Consider the following 17,342-nt stretch of genomic DNA (forward strand, 5'->3'; position numbering starts at 1 on the left):
GAAATATTTTTAGGCAAATTCATATTAATGTGCTTGTGTTCCTATGACGTCCTGGGCCTCCTTTCACATAGCACTAAGGTGATCAAAAGTCGCTAAGGTAACCTTAGTGCAATGTGAAAGAATAGGAGTTTATGTAAACTTACATCATAGTGACCAGTCATGAATAAGATGAAATGTTGTGTTGTAATACCATTTATTAAACATTTCTGATGTGAAACATATATGATTATGCTTTTATGATAACAAACCCACTATGAAAGACTGTATTCACTGAGTATCCACTATATTCAACAGATTGGCTGGGTGTGATACATACACCTAGGTGCTGTAAAGTATCAGTTAACAGATCAGTGTGGTCAGTTACTGACTCAAAGGGTGACATGAGAATAAAGTCATTAACATATACCACCAGTCTGATTCCAGGTGAACGCAGATATTTTACCACCAGTCTAAGAAACTTTGTGAAGTAATAAGGACTACAACTGAGACCAAAGGGTAAAACACACCACCTATATGTCTTATTATTCCAATCGAAAGCTAAGTAGTCTCTATCTTCTACATGCAGAGGAATGTGGTGGAATTTATATCCATCCTTAATATCTAAGCTAATCATAAAGTCATCAGGCTGTATCACACTTGCCAAGTCCGTAATGTCTTCATTCCTGTGAGAAGTCTGACTACAAAATGAGTTTAAATGTTTAAGGTTGTGCACTAAACAGAGTTTACCGTTTGTCTTAGGCACACAACAAATAGGAGATACAAAGTTACTATTTGAACATAACTCTATTGAGCCAGACTTCAGAAGTCTATCCACTTTCTCATTGATAAATGCAGTATCATAGGGACCTAAAATTGGGTTAGGTAAATGAAAGTTGGTTTGTAAAACAGTGAAAGGAATTCTAATTCCATTCGGTGTCCAGTCCATGACCGGTGAAGGAGTCCCAATTTGCTCCCATGCTTAAACATACAACTTGTTTACCATTGCAGGGAAGGGAGGTAACTCTACTCATGTTACTCATCGTTCTGTCGGCTGCCTAGGTCGTTTTGCCGGAGAAGAACTGTATTTTGTTTGTCAGCAATTTCATATAACGAGACTGATTGTGCTTTTTGGTCTTCATCCGACATTTCGTCTCCTCGCGGGGAATACACAGAGTGAGACTGACGCTTGCGACGTTTGTCTCTAGTGGATCACATGACTGGTCACATGATTACACTCAAGTTAACCTTAGTAAAGGTTGCTTCATGTAAGGAACTCCTAGATAGAAACAGACTCAAATGCACCATGCTTGTTTCGAGTGAGGAGACCTGGCCTTATGGCCTCTGGTATCTCACGCCTGTGTTCCTGTGACAGTCCTGAAAGGAACTAGACTCAAATGCACCATGCTTGTTCCAATGAGACATGTCCTTAGACATATCATGCTAGCGTTCCAGTGACAAAACAAATCCCATGTTGATCACCTGTGTTCCAGCAATACATCACTCATTACAAATAAGAGGAGATGTCAGTCTTTTTGTATACATTTATTTTGGCAAAACAAACACATTTTGTTACTGATGGTTGGTACGACAATGAAAATATGCAACTGAATCGTACATCTTGTCACAATGCATGATGCTGAACTAGAAGAGTCATCATCAAGCTTTCAAATCTGTTACTCAGGTGGACACTGGGTAATATGGACGGTTTTAACCTGGATCTGGTATATCAGTGCCAAATTATTTGTTTCCTTATGTAATTATTTTTAGAAATGGATGGAGTAATGGTGATGTACCAAATGTAATAACAAGAATTCTTAACCTTGATATCTGTCCTGTGTAAGTGTGCGTCCATTATACTGTACCCAAGACGGCTACATATATGTCTTGATTTTGCCATGACAAAGGCTGATCCCCTCCCTCCCCCATTCCAAACCCAATTTCAGTCCTAAATTTTGCTCCAAAGAACCTGCTCCTGTTTTCCACCCCTAAATTTCTGCCGTCTTTAACTCATGACTGGTCCATCCAAATACCTTACTGATGAGATGTGAGATTACATGGTAATTCAATTGCAAAATCTACTTAAAATTAATACGTTGCCATGGTAATAAATGTTGTCAAGGTGTACGAGACAGCTGAAAGAGACGAGTAGGGGAGGGACTCGAATGTCATTATCTGAAAACACCAACTGGAATTTTTCAACATGTATGACTGTATGCAGATATGTAGTTGAGTCATACTGTGTTTTCAGATATCAGACTGCAGTCCCTGCTCCCTGGCAGAACAAACAAGAAGACAGATACACATCAACATATACCAAGACAGGACAGACATAGCACATGGGAAAATTGCAGATCTATTCTCAAACCACACTTCACAGTCTCTCTCACAACATACCGTTCAAACAGGATTAAGTTTATTTGGTCACAGATAATATGAAATCTGGTTTGATAGCAGCATTTACTTTCTGTTCATGTTGTAACTAGTGTCAATCTCTTTAAAATGACCTCTTAGTAGACATGACAATTTTACTGTGTTGCCATAGTGACAGAGATGAGAGATTACAAAAATGTTTGAATAAGACATTAATCCAATACTGAACACTATTCTGTTTTCATTATATTGTCCTGGTTCCTGAACAGTAAACGAATTATAGTTCTACAATATTTGTCAGCTGATAAGAAAATATAGATTTACAATTGTTCATAAGGCCCTAAATGCTTTGTGAATGCTAAGTTTGAGTAAGCAGATACACGGAATCTGCAAAACAATAAAGCTAATTCAGGTGACCAAAAATACAATAAAAAAGTACACCCTAAAAGTCTTAAAGCAACTTGACACCCACCATGCTGTACACACAAATCATGAATTTAGAAAAACATCATTTTATTTCTTGTGAAACATGCACATGTTCATGCTCATACATACAACATTCTCTCACTTACACTGAACAGAGTGACAATCTCTGGCCATAATACCAGTTACAGGAGATGGAGGGTCAACAGTTTACTGAGAATGAGAGGTGCTTGGTGCAGGCTCAACTTCAGGAAATTAAACCAACATGTTCCAAGTGCAATCTGAAGCAGTGACCTAATTGATGATTTGGGACATCGTAATAACAAAGTTATTCTGCATCAGATAAGCTTACATACTGTCTGTCTTCAGACTGGCGACAATGTGTGAATGCTTTAACCATTAGGCAACCCCACTGCCCCTTTTCCAGCTAAACTCTGTGTTCTTTGAACGTCAGAATATTAACATGCACTGAGTTGCCTTTTGCAGTTTCAGCTGCGCCCATGACAATTCTAAATACGCAAGTCAAACCCTGCTGGTGATATGGAACATACAGATACAGTGACTAACATCAAGACACGCTAAAAAGCCACATTTTAACAGACTGAAAAACTTCTATAATTTCTTGTACAACCATATATTTTACAGATATTTTATAGAATTTTTGGATAAACAGGATGACAAGTGGATAAAGTTTTACCCAGTATTGAATGGATGTATGCATGTTTCCCCTCCATGTCTTGAATGTGTGTAGGAATAATATATTAATGTTGGACATGAAATATTGAATTTCATGGACCACTTCCTTATAAAATCATGCTTTTACTAGCATAGCCTTCATCTATGAACATCCTGCATGACAGTGTGCTAATACAGGATATTCTTGTCATGCTGTAACTGAAAAATTATTACACTAGCATGTTCAGGGCTTACCCTTGCTTCAACAACATATCATACGATTTTCTTGGGGCACAGACTGTAATTCAATATTTTAACCCAATTTACAGACAGGTATCAGATCAGATCAGATCTAACTATATATTTAGAGACAAAGATAATATCGGAGCACCTGCTACAACTTCAGTTGACATACATCTTTGTAAGAATTAGTTTCATGACACACATTGCTTCATGACACTGACAGTACTAATCAACAGATTCCCCATTAAAAGTTATGACATGATAGTTTTATAAATCTATGATTTAGTTTTAGTTTCTATAACAAAAATAATACTTGACATATTTCTATCCACATGATCAGTTCAGTTATTTTGTGTATAATGCCCCATTCTATGATAAATCCCACAAACTCATTTGCCATATTATGTTAATATTGAGTTTAGTGACAAATGAAACATTAAAAGTACACTCACATTACTCTGTGATTTCACGACTGAAACATCCAGTAATCGACTCAACCGTCTCAACACAACCAATGACATCCCTCCATCAGAAGAAGTACCCTGGAAACACCTCTTCATTAATAAGTTGTCAAATTCAATAACATATTTTCTGGTATAACTCCCAAAAAGGGAATGATGTTTATCATTTTTGTACATAACCAGGGGTGAAGCAAGCCAATTTTTTCGTGTTAGCCAGATTGATTGCAAAGCTTAATAATTAGGTAGTAAAAGATAGCAAAAATCATGTGTAAGCCAGGCTCTTTCTTATAATGGTAGTTACGCCCCTGAAAACTTTAGTCTAAGCTCATTAGGGGGAGAAATTGTGTTCTACTTGAGTAGTAAACGAGACTGAGGTATCCATTACAGTAAAATACATATGCCATACAATAATCATCAACCATTAAAACTGTTACTGGTACAAAATATACTGGTTCAGCTTCAAAGTTGTTCGCACAAAGTATTAAGGCATGCAACTGTCACTGGATCACACAGATTTCTATATATCTAGATCAAAACAGAGTTATACAATCACTGTCACTGGATCACACAGATTTCTTTATATCTAGATTAAAATAGTGTTATACAATCGTATGATAATAGAGATAATTCCCTACTCCAAAATCCCAATCTTTAAAAACGTCTTTCATCCAATCCGTGGAAAGTTTACAGCAATCATCTGTATACTAACCTTGTTCATGGGTGATTGCATAATTAATTACATTTGATTTTATGACATAAATATTATTAGAAAGGTTAACAATACTTTGATTTTCAGTTTATCTCTATTGCAAGTAATAAAGACAGTATTCCACGATTAATCTGGGTTTGGATTCATAAAGCATTCATAGCATGACAACACACATAAGGGTATGTAAACTGTAGAGTTGCAAAAGATTGTGACGTTATGAATACTTAATGTATCAGAACCCTCAGCCAATCCTGAGTCTCATCTAAAATCTAACGAGGCTCCAGTCATAAACATACATTACCATTGCTTGGGTCAACAAGACACATTACACAGTGGTAATATGACAACACTGTACACACACTGAACATTAAGTCTCTTCTACAAATGGCATAAAACAGTAGATCATAGATGAATTAAATACACAATGTGACATGATTAAAAACAACTGTACACAGAACTGGACTTCAAGTCAGACTTGTATATGAATACCATGCACAATCACGTGATAGGTAAAAATCTAACTCCACATACACTTAATCATAGATCCTTATAAAGCATTTGAAATATATTTATAGCCCTGTTAAAAATTATATGTCAGATGGTATTTGTTTCTAAACAACATAACAAAATTATTTCAACAAACAGGCAAATTGATAGTATCTTCAGTTACCAAAGTTGTTCATATTAACAAAATAATGTATGATTTGAAAACTAACACGTTAAAAATACAAAAGTGTGAGCTTACTTTTAATCCAAAGCACTGGTAAATACAACATAAAATCTCCTCAACAGTATTTTCAATGCTCCAGCTTCAAGATTGTTTCTTCATGAACTGTCCTCCATTGGGGATTTGAATTGACAAGATACCTCTGGCTGGATGATGGCTTGGACGTGCAATAAATAATTTAAATGGATGTCATTTCAACATTTATGTCCGGAATGTCATACTGAGCTTGTTTCCTGACACGACATTCCAAGCAGTTAATCATGCTAACAAGGTCAACTTCAGAATGTTTAGACAAGGTCATTTAGTTTCATTTGACCTCTGATGCCAAGTTTACAGTGACATGTTGCCCATTGAGTTCTAAGGTCAGTATGACTTTAACACACATAATAAGCTTGATGGATAACAGGCACTTTCAAAAGATAGATGTCTGAATGAAGCATTATAAACTTAAGGCCAGTCACTAAGTCATTATGAAGGAATTTGTCTGATGTGGAATCAAGACATGATCACTAAAGATTAAATAGTACTTCTAATCAAATGAGAATTCAAAGGCAAAGCGAGGACATGAAACCTAATAAATGTGTTAAATACATGAAGATGAAATTATGATTGAACCAAACTGGTTGTGACTATGGACAACAGAAGGGAAGAGGCAACAACTGCTGTAGCTGGTGGTCCAGCCAAGGAATTGTATCCCGCCAGACTGACAGTAAAGCAGGTGCCCTTTCATGTCAAATCTATCATCATGTGTACACTACCTTCCTTCAAAACCTGTGAATACATAGGCAATGCAGGCATTAACACACTGAAGTCAAATGAACCCTCTCCATCCATGAACTCTTTGGAACACACACTACCATTGCTTGATAGTATCGCCAAGCTTGGAGCAGGCAGCCACACTATCAAGTGAGAAGTATGGCTGTTTGTGTGATCAGAGAGCCATTGGTCCAAGCATATAATTCTTCCACCTCTTTATCATTATAGTGTACGGGGGTTGACTGACTAAATAAGTCTAATTTACAATCTTGCCTAACTATGGAAGTGAGTATCACAAGACATGTCAAATTTATGTCCCTCGTACCGACCAATCAGCTTCCAAACTGTTCCACTGCTGAACACAGGGATTACACTGTATGACACAGGGTATTACACAGGGTATGAATAACGTAGTATACACAAACTGTAGGGTATTGATGATGCATCAAATCAGAACTGTATTCAACCTAATTAGCGCCCTGTGCGTGAAGTGATGGGTCCGTAGAAACATGCTTGTCTTGATGCATGACAGTTCACACTGAGCTTATAGGAGCAGAGCGTTAAGTGTGTCAACTACAGCAAATGATTCTCAAGTAACTTCAGTGGTGGCAAAGCTTCTTCAGTTTTCTCAGACATTCCTCCTTTCATTATGTTACTTACACTAGAAATCACAAGAAATAGTTTTGTCAAAGTTTCACATATTTCATTCACAACCCCCAAAGATTTCCCAGCAACACTTGGTAGACTATATCTACCAGTACTGGAAATCAGTTTAGATAGCTTTCACTCTTTGTTCACTTGCATGAACATTCAATTAATCTGAACAGGCTGATGACAGAAAAGTTTGGTATGTCTTTGAATGGTTTGGTTTGACTATTTAGGTATTGACTGGCCTTACAATGATTTTGAGTCTCTTCAAAGTGCCCTGTTAATTATCAAACGCGGAGGATCTCCAAACAGTTATTGTAACAAATAGCGATCCAGTCAGGTTGTGTTGAAGACCACTGAATCTGGTTTATCTCCCCTGAAGATGTGTAAGCTAGGATGGGGTCTTCAATAGCACGTGGCATCTGCTGGATATCCCATATTAGGGCTTGGTGATCATCAGCTGAAACAAATTAGTTTCAAACGTGGAATATTGACAGTTAAATATTCTTTGTTCACATGTATATATTCAAAATATATGTCGGTACCTACTGTAAATCCTCACAATATAACTGAAATATTGCTGACGTGACACTGAATTTTAACTCACTCACTTACTGCAAAAACATGTACAAATCTGTAACGTTACGAATTCTTTGAAGAAAGTCGTCCTTGGAGTACATATAACCATTTTAATGGCCACTCAAAATCCTGCGACAATTGTAACAATACTTTTCACTAAAATTAAAAAAACCCAAAAAAACATGTTTTTGTGTTGTGAGACCACCCTTCAGGGACTCTCAGGGCGCCCTACAGCCAAGAGCAGGTAACTCTAGCCATCAACCTCGCACCTCACTTTTCAGTGAATGGATCAGACAGAATGAGTGGAGAGGGGTGGTTGCACCCCAAGGAAGACTTCCTTCAAGGAATTCATAACTGCTACAGGTTTGTAGAATTTTTTTTCAGATGACATCCTCCTTGGGTTTGTCACGACATGGCTGAGATAATGCTGATGTAAGGTTAAATACTAACTCACTCCTTGTGGTACATCAGCATAAGACAGACTCCCAAAGACAATAAAGCCGGGAGTGGTATTTTCCCTGACACAGTGATCCATTTGAAGCAACAATCTACACCCATGCAAAGGCTGTTGAGGAGAAGCTGTCTTGCTCTTTCTTTTACTCTTGTCCTTGCGTTTGTGGGCTTGAAGTGGAGATGTCCGCCTAAGCGCTTCCTTCCCCAAGGTGGATGTTTATGCACTGGCAAGGACAGGAGGCTGGGCGTGAGAGGTGAGGGATTGCCCAAGTACTTGAAGTCCTTATATTGGCTAATCACCTCCACAGCTTCCTTGGCTACTGTCAAAGTCCTCTCCCATCCTCAAGGGGAGAGACAACAGAGCCTGTTGGGTAGCAGGTGAAATCAACCAACCGACAGCCATAGCCGACGGAGACCCAGAACTGAACTCATCATTTGGCTTGCACATGATACTATGGGCATAGCTGGCAAGATGAGAGTGCACCTCTGTGAATGGCCTTGAAAGCATGGACAATGACATGGCATCACCCACACACCCCTGATCCATCAGCTGCAGGGCAGAGAGGTAAAAGCTAAAATGCGCAATTGGGTCTTGTTCACCTGACACTGAGCTAACGCTTTGCCAGAAAGGTGACACTCGGTGGGGTCTGGGCCCAACACCTGGCCCAAAACAGTAGCGGTCTGATTATGCACCTGCCACACGGAGGAAACAAGCAAGAACCTAGCTTCCCCCGACTGCTTCCAAGCCCCAACCTCATCCATGGCTCCCTCCTCCTGCTCCTCCAGGAGGAAGCTCTCAGTATCAAGAGCCACCTCCAGTGGCGGAAGTCACGGAAGAAAGGACCAAGGACAATGATAACTGATCAAAGTGAGCTGAGGTGTCTGACTCAACCAACCTTTGGCTTGAGGTTGAATCTAGTCACTAATGAAGTGCTGTAACAGGATTTCCCGGGAAGCTGGAAGGCAACGAGGTAGCCGGCACTCAAGTACTCACAGCTTGTGTGCAGGGTATCTGACCTGAAGGACCAATGCCTGTGAGCTGGAGTGGTCATCACTGCAGCTGAGGTTTGGATTAAGCGAACTCCAAGAGACACTCGTCCAGGAGCCTAGACCCAAGGTAGGGGTGCAGACGACCCCGGCCTGCTACCCCTAGTTGGATACCGATTTCTGACATCATGCCCAAGATAAGCAACCAAATCGAAGCTTGACATTTGTCACACCCCTGAACATCATGATGCTCCTCGACTAAGCAGACCAGGCAAATGAGGTGAGTATGTTAAGGTGGTAAAGTAGAGCCCCATGAAATGCTAGGCCAAAACTGTAACAAACAGAACCATGGTAGTGGAAACTGTTTTGCACAGTACAAAAAACATATGTAACTATGTAATCAATAGCAAAAGGAATATGCAAGCGCAATAAAATTTGCCAAAAGCTTAAGCATTTTTTACAAGCTTTTAACATGGTTTTTAATACATGAACAAGGTGTGTTTACACATAACAGAGTAATATACAGCAGAAACAACGTACCTGCTATATTAACCACCCAGACTTACCGTAAATTCACTGAAAGAGAAACTGACAAGGCAAGCCTAGCTAACGATAAACATGTGACCCATGGCAGCCAATCAGATAACAGCAATGGATAATGTCCTTTGTAAACTTACAGATTCAGACAAAAGTTTTGAGTAAAATCATGCTATTCTGAATGTGTCACACAACATACCACCACCCATACATACATTACGCATCATGTGCATGTATCGTGCTAGGTTATGACTTTTGCCAAAAATGCTTTATGCACATTTTTTATCATTAAACATCGTGTCCGAGTGTCAAGTTCGAAAGCTGAGATGTCACTTGAAGTACGGCACACAATCACTCAAAAAACATGGACATAGTAAGTTATAATGTTCATTTGACAACTTTTTTGCATACTGTTGTTGATTGTATTCTTCAGCTTATTCACACTGACTAATTATCTAACCGAAAAATCGTTACTTTGATGATATCATACATGTGTACGAGAATTTTTTCCAATAAAATAGGGAAAAATAGTTTATAATTCTAATTCTGTCGGGTTTAATGTATTTATGTGGATAATGAACGGAAAACAAACACAGATTTTTAGAATAATGGTCAGTATAATCTTTATTAGATATAATTCTCACTTATGTTTTAAGACAGTAACTGCGAGATATCTTGTGGTGTGGGTTGACTGTGACCATACTTACATTTTACATCCAAGACTGTAACTGCCACATGTCTGATGCGGGGGCTTGGCTTATGCACAAAACACACCATTTTGACACTGAGTTTGGGGGTCAAGCTAAGGGGTCGTCTTATACACGGTAATATACGGTAAATGTTTTATTGAAAAATTTTGTTACAACTGTCCTAGGATCTTATTGGGACATTAAAAAGGTTATATGTACCCCAAGGACAACTTCTTGTGAAAAATAATACAGCTACAATCATTTTCTTCTAAACATGATTGACAATTTGAGCATTTTGTTAAAATACATTTGAGCAGTATTCTATACTTACTCACTGTAAATGTGTTGGACACTGATCCTGGTATTTCTAAGAGAGGTGCCAATAATGTTACTGGCCGACTAATTCTCCTACACACTGCATGAACCACCATGTAAAACAATGAGCACCCCTTGTGATTCGTGACCTACCAGCAGTACAGATGTGACAAGAGGAATGTGGCGCCCAGGCAATACCGTTGACACATGCTCGATGATTGTTGAGTCGGGCGACTGGTGTGCATGGGACACGTACATCCAAAATGATCACCTGCACATGCAAGACATAAACATCATCACTCACATGACCAACACATAACCATCACCTAGACAGTGAGGGAAGCATCTCCATAGTGTGGAGTGGGATATCAAATTGACCATACTCACACTGAATGATCCTACAACACATACAGTCTTGTTGGTGTTCATATATATAGATTTGATAAAAAGAGCTTTTGTGAGTACATGAAATATTGTGCATAAATTCCAACTCAAAACATTGATTAATTTTGTTCAATCCCAACATGGAAAATTATTCATTTTGTTCACATGAGTGACAAGCAGAAAATGAACAGGAAACACCCCATATGTAAACAAACAGATTCCTGACACACAAATAGAACACACCCATTGAGTGCACACAGTAGATAGTCACACAGTACACACACGAACAGAACAGAGTAAATACACAAACAGTACACACATATATTGTAAGCACACCAACAGTACACACTTCTATTGTAAACACACCAACCGTACATACACATATAGCAAACACACCAACAGTACACACATATATAGCACACACACCAACAGTACACACACATATTGTAAACATATCAACAATACACACATATATTGTAAACACAACAGTACATACATATATAGCAAACAAACAACAGTACACACATATATAGCAAACAAACAACAGTACACACACATATTGTAAAGACACCAACAATACACACATTCACTGTAAAGACACCAACAATGCACACATAAATTAGAAAACAAACCAACAGTGCACACATATATAGCAAACACAGAAATAGTACACACACCTATTGTAAATATAGCAACAGTACACACATATAGCAAATAAATACATAGTAAACAAAAAGAAAACAATCCAAAAGTAAACATACAGATACAGCACACACATACACTACATACTGTAACAACAGAAACACACACACACACACATACACATACCTCGAAAGCATCCATGGCCATAGTGGCGAGATAGTTGGGGTCCTGCTTGTTCCAGGCGAGCCGCAGCAGGGGCACATGTTGTGGGTCCTCGTAGATGATGGTTGAGTGCTCAAGGTGGCGGAGGTCGAACATTCGCACTGATCCATCAGCACCTGCACAGATTGGCTTGTTAATACTATTGGCAGGTAAATGCATAAACGTTTCAGGCAAAGGAACACTTCATTACCACTTGCCATTCTGCCCTTGCCATTCAGCCCTTGCCATTCAGCCAATTTACCAACACTGGCAAACATGTTCCCACCCCACCCAGCCCTACTCACCAACACTGACAAACATGTCCCCACCCTACCCAGCCCTACTCACCAACACTGACAAACATGTCCCCACCCTACTCACCAACACTGACAAACATGTCCCCACTCCACCCAGCCCTACTCACCAACACTGACAAACATGTCCCCACCCTACCCAGCCCTACTCACCAACACTGACAAACATGTCCCCACCCCACCCAGCCCTACTCACCAACACTGACAAACATGTCCACATCCCACCCAGCCCTACTCACCAACACTGACAAACATATCCCCACCCCACCCAGCCCTACTCACCAACACTGACAAACATGTCCCCACCCTACCCAGCCCTACTCACCAACACTGACAAACATGTTCTCACCCCACCCAGCCCTACTCGCCAACACTAACAAGCATGTCCACACTCCACCCAGCCCTACTCACCAACACTGGCAAACATGTCCACACCCCACCCAGCCCTACTCACCAACACTGACAAACATGTCCCCACCCCACCCCACCCAGCTCTACTCACCAACACTAAAAAGCATGTCCACACCCCACCCAGGCCTACTCACCAACACTACTAACAAACATGTCCCTAATCCATGGTGTAAAAAATGTACACACCCCATCTGGTCCTACTCACCAACACTGGGAAACATGCCACCACCACACCAGGCCAACTGGCTAACACTAACAGACATGTCTCCACCCCACCTGGCCAACTCACCAACACTGGCAAACATGTCCCTGCCTCCGCCAGCCCGACTGAAGGCGATATCGTACACCTCCTTGTCATGGGCTATCAGCTGTGTCTTCACATGCCCAGACACCATGTTGACCCTGCCAAGCACCTGGCCAGTCTGTTAACAAAACAAGATCCATATATCAACATGTGCATACATACATTAATCTCACTAACAAACGCATACTTCATATGTATATTCATTCTCTTCCTACAGAGGGGCGGTGGGGTAGCCTAGTGGTTAAACCCATAAATCGCAACACAAATTATCTCCCTTCTTTCTATCCAATCAGAGCATGTGTTACATTGACTTATGTCCACCTTACCTAATACAAGCAAATGTGGGGCTTCAAATATTCCTCCTCTGCCGGGGACTTGTGTTGATGTGACACACTAAACATTTAATGGCTACCTTATCCTTTGTCAATGAGAGCGATGGAGATACCATTGATGTGCCAATACATGACTGAGTTCTGTCCAGAAGACAAATTTGTGCATCACGTTGGGGAGGAGGTTCTAGTTTCCTAAAGCATTCAGAAATTACAGAGGCCTTACTAATGATCACTATTGAAACAGCTTTGCTGATTGCATGACTAAATCGGATTGCAACTGATCAAGAATCCTGAATACTTGCACCATGAAAGGGCCATATTAGAACAGAGCTTTGTAGAATGATTTCACAAGTAACCTTTGTGGGAAAAGAATGATGCATATTCCATAATTCTATGACAATGATAAACATAAATATTGACATAACTATCCCTAGAATGTTAAAAATTCACATTTGAATATATTCTGAAGAAAATCCAGCAGACATTCCATCTCAGTCTGTAAGTTTACACAACCAAAACTACTAACAATGGTCAGTCAGCTGGGTGTGCATGGCTGGCACAAGTGTTAATCCTATTATGAAATGTCTCTATGCTTGGCAAAAATGCCACCATTGGATCAAGCAGTAGATATTTAACATTGATGAAACCCATGAGCTTAATGCACACAACATCTGGGATTGAACCTGTATCCCATGTTACAAAGGGCTGTATCTCTGCACATTTGAATATCCTTGCTTCCATGTGATATGACAGATGTCTGCACATCGTCATGGTTGTGTATCCCAAAACCACAGTTCTAACAATAAAGCCATGACAGTCACAAAACTATGTTAAAGTATACAAGTTACAATCACCTTAGTGCTAAAATCGCTTTGCACAATCTGACATACTTTGTTAATGTAACAGTAAAATAGTAATTATCCCTGCATCCTGCCATACTGACACTGCTAATGCTGCAAGTATTGAACAGAGCAGTAGGAATCCCACCTCGAGACCCCAGATGGTGCAAGTTGTGTCGATACTTGACGTCCCCAGAAGATTGGGATCAACTTCATTCCAGTCGAAGGAAGTCAAGGGAGCACAAAAATCAGAATTCTTATTCTGAAACGAAAACAATTCAACAATGGTCACAATAAAAATCAAACCAGAAGTATGTTTAAAAATATCTAAAATGATGATTAGTTACATGCTTCTGGTGTCTCATATCTCATGGGCATTGGAAAGAGCAACACAATGACATATTTCTAAACTAAGCTCCAGACTTGAACAAACTAAATGATGATTCTTTCAAGGCGGGAATCATCACCGCATGTTACTTTACCTTCATATCACATTGTTAATACAATACTTAGGCTATGACTGAATGCACATGGAAGAGCAGTCTAAGTAAACTTATCCTCAGTACTTTTTGCTACACTCCACTGCTGAGTCTAACAAAACCTTATGGGAGGTCGCATCAGGTAACCTTTGAGACTGACCAATCAGAACACAGCTTACCAAATTGCGAAAGTGCACATTCGCACATACTTTTTGAACTTTTTATCTTGAAAAGGTTCTTACCCAAACGATTCTGAATGCTATTTAGCGTACTCTCGCTTCTGGGTGATGCACACGGCATATGTACAACCATGACAATGGTGAGTAAACAGTCGCTGAAAATGGTGTTTTTGGCCATATTCAAGAATGTCATCTTGCAGAAATATTAGCTAATGGTAACCATGTCAACAGAAACCCCAAAGTGTATATACCGCATGTCAAATAGTTGTGTTATATGTGGATTTTTGTTTGTGAAGAGATCTGTGTCAGTGACCTGAATATTTTGAAAGTCCCTCCGATCCCTAAATAGTAGCCGTAGTCTGATCGGTTAAATCTATTTAACCGTCTCGCGTTTGATTGGGTGGTCTTTGGTCGCTCAATGGTTACCTGACACAACCTTCTATTAGGTTTTGTTAGACTCAGTGGTGGAGTGTAATGAAATACACTTGGACTAAGTTTAGTTAGACTGCATGGAAGAGGAATCAAAAGCTCTTCAGCTTACTGGTCCAAGCAATACTAATTCATCCAGCAAGGATCTGTCAGATTTCCTTGTGGAATACCATCTTTGCCATTAGGAAGATGGTGCTCTGTAGCATATCATTTCAGATACATCCATTTCTAACTCTGCTACAGGTAGGCATCCCGGGGACACCAGAGAGTGGAACCAGAGCTCTAGTGTAAATGACAACTTACATTATTGAGCAGACACTCCAGCCTTGTCTCAGTGTCACCAACTCTCCATACTCGCAGATAGTCTCCACTTGTCGCCAGCAAATCCGGGAAAACACCCTTCTATTAACGAAATAAATATCAGTTACCATGGACACCAAGCAAACTTCAACATTTTGGATCATAGGCTAGAACTATAGCCTCTAACTGAAATGATGAGGCACCAAATATTCAGTAACACTGATAAAACTGAAATAGCAAATCATTTATTTCTTAAACAATTTTGTACTGTGAATCTACAAATGAGCTGTTGCCTTAAATATGGCGTACAACTCACTGTGTCAGGAATCCACATCAGTTTGGTGGTAGGATACGGGTGGTCAAATGTGCTCTTGGATGAGAAGTCTGATGTTTCTTCATCAAGAGATACAATCTGGACCTGAAGTGAAAGAGATATATTACTTGTCCCCAACTTCATCCAAGTTCCAACAATCAATTCTATGAATATGAACATAGTTTAACATTACACTCAGTACTGTGACTACATTTGTAAAATAAATTTGAGCACAAAACCTTTTCTCTTTATTCAAAGCAGTGACAGTGTCATGCCTTACATGTTACAACACTAGAAATGGTCTTCACAAAAGTGTACCCATCTAAAGAACTGAACCACATGACAACCAGCTGCTTTTACCACTCAGTTACCAAACTGTCCTGTGTTAACATAGAAAACGTTACCTTAACCATGTGTCATCTTAAGCTATGAAAACCTGAACTGATATGAGTGGGAAATGTAGAATTTCAGAACATATGCTAACATTTGACATGTTTGAGTTGAAGTAGATGTCCAATATCAGTCTCCTATGATGAATAAGATAAATCCTACTTGTGAAGCCTATACCTGACAGACACATACCTTATTGTTGTATTCTTCAACAAAACTGCCCAGGGCAAGTCTGAATCTTTTGTCTGGTCGAATACTCCAGTTCATACTGTAGACTGTCCATGGTGCCTCATACTTGTAAATCTCCTTCCGTTTGGGTGCCCCTGGTGCTGATGGAATGCTCACCAGCTTATTCATTTTCTACTTTATACCCAACCCTGAAAGGAAGGGAACACACAAGATGCATTTAGAAACGACAAACTATGTGATGTTAATCCTTGTATGGGCAGGTAGATGTCCACTAATAGGGACATAACAAGAGATCAACCGCACTGGGGCATTTTCAAGATTTCACAATATAATCCACTTCTGCTTCATATTCTTACATACTACTCAGCTAACTTTCTTGAAAATCCGTAGGTACATAATAAAACCAGTTGGCAACTTTGCAAATACATTTCAGCCATCTGAAACAACAATAATTCCCATATCAACTGAACAAACTGATGGTTCAAAGGGCCGTTCAAAGAGTTAGCCATGCAATATATAACCGATAAGAGATAGGTTTCAAAGCACTAACTAGTGATATTTCTTGGAGAGAACCAGCGCTGCAGCAGTCTCAATGTCGGTTAAAACTTAACAAGAACGTTACCAAAATCGCAAGCAAAATTAAGACTGCATGCATCAGATAAGTTACAATAGCTCCAATGTGATGTCTGTGAATTGTGTGTTACTTTTGTCGTGAAGACAGGAAACATGCAATGCAGGTACTTGTTCCTGCTGAAAAATGTGAATATTTCCAACCCGTTTGTTTACAAACATGATTTGGTCAATTACTCGATAAATCGGGTTTCTGCGGTAAAACACATGCATCAATACTAGTAACATAGAGTGTTCAATGACTGTGTGGTCAAGGATGCAAACAACAGCTATGATAAAACGAGTAATGCATTATTTACCAAGACACTGTCAATAAATTTCCCGCATCTAACAAAAACAATATGGCGAACGCATAATCGAGCCAGTTTTCGGTACAGCTACGACAACAGCATTTAAAATGCAAGGATTGTTCTATATCGTTGATTAGTTTGCTCATTATAGATGAATAGTCATCA

At 39.5% G+C, this 17,342-nt stretch overlaps 1 protein-coding gene across 1 annotated transcript; it reads right to left on the bottom strand.

The window, feature by feature from the left end:
- Window positions 1-1,508: 1,508 nt before the first annotated feature.
- Window positions 1,509-17,256, bottom strand: LOC137261401 (DDB1- and CUL4-associated factor 7). The gene is made up of 9 exons (XM_067799147.1): window positions 17,187-17,256; window positions 16,261-16,445; window positions 15,682-15,783; window positions 15,369-15,467; window positions 14,127-14,240; window positions 12,793-12,925; window positions 11,764-11,915; window positions 10,705-10,822; window positions 1,509-7,451 (listed from the first exon to the last, which is right to left on the bottom strand). The coding sequence occupies exons 2-9, from the start codon at window positions 16,423-16,425 to the stop codon at window positions 7,279-7,281; spliced, it is 1,056 nt and encodes a 351-aa protein (XP_067655248.1). The 5' UTR covers window positions 16,426-16,445; window positions 17,187-17,256; the 3' UTR covers window positions 1,509-7,278.
- Window positions 17,257-17,342: the final 86 nt, after the last annotated feature.

Source organism: Haliotis asinina, chromosome 14 (genome assembly GCF_037392515.1).
Source record: "Haliotis asinina isolate JCU_RB_2024 chromosome 14, JCU_Hal_asi_v2, whole genome shotgun sequence".
In the NCBI taxonomy this organism is placed as follows: domain Eukaryota; kingdom Metazoa; phylum Mollusca; class Gastropoda; order Lepetellida; family Haliotidae; genus Haliotis; species Haliotis asinina.

What these genes read in the sequence shown, in the direction of transcription:
- LOC137261401 (XM_067799147.1), bottom strand. Translation starts at nt 16,425, where the DNA reads ATGAATAAGCTGGTGAGCATTCCATCAGCACCAGGGGCACCCAAACGG. An exon ending in TTGAAGAATACAACAATAAG is followed by an intron (nt 15,784 to 16,260) that starts GTATGTGTCTGT and finishes CTTTCACTTCAG; the next exon opens with GTCCAGATTGTATCTCTTGA. An exon ending in TGGCCATGGATGCTTTCGAG is followed by an intron (nt 10,823 to 11,763) that starts GTATGTGTATGT and finishes TTGCATGTGCAG; the next exon opens with GTGATCATTTTGGATGTACG.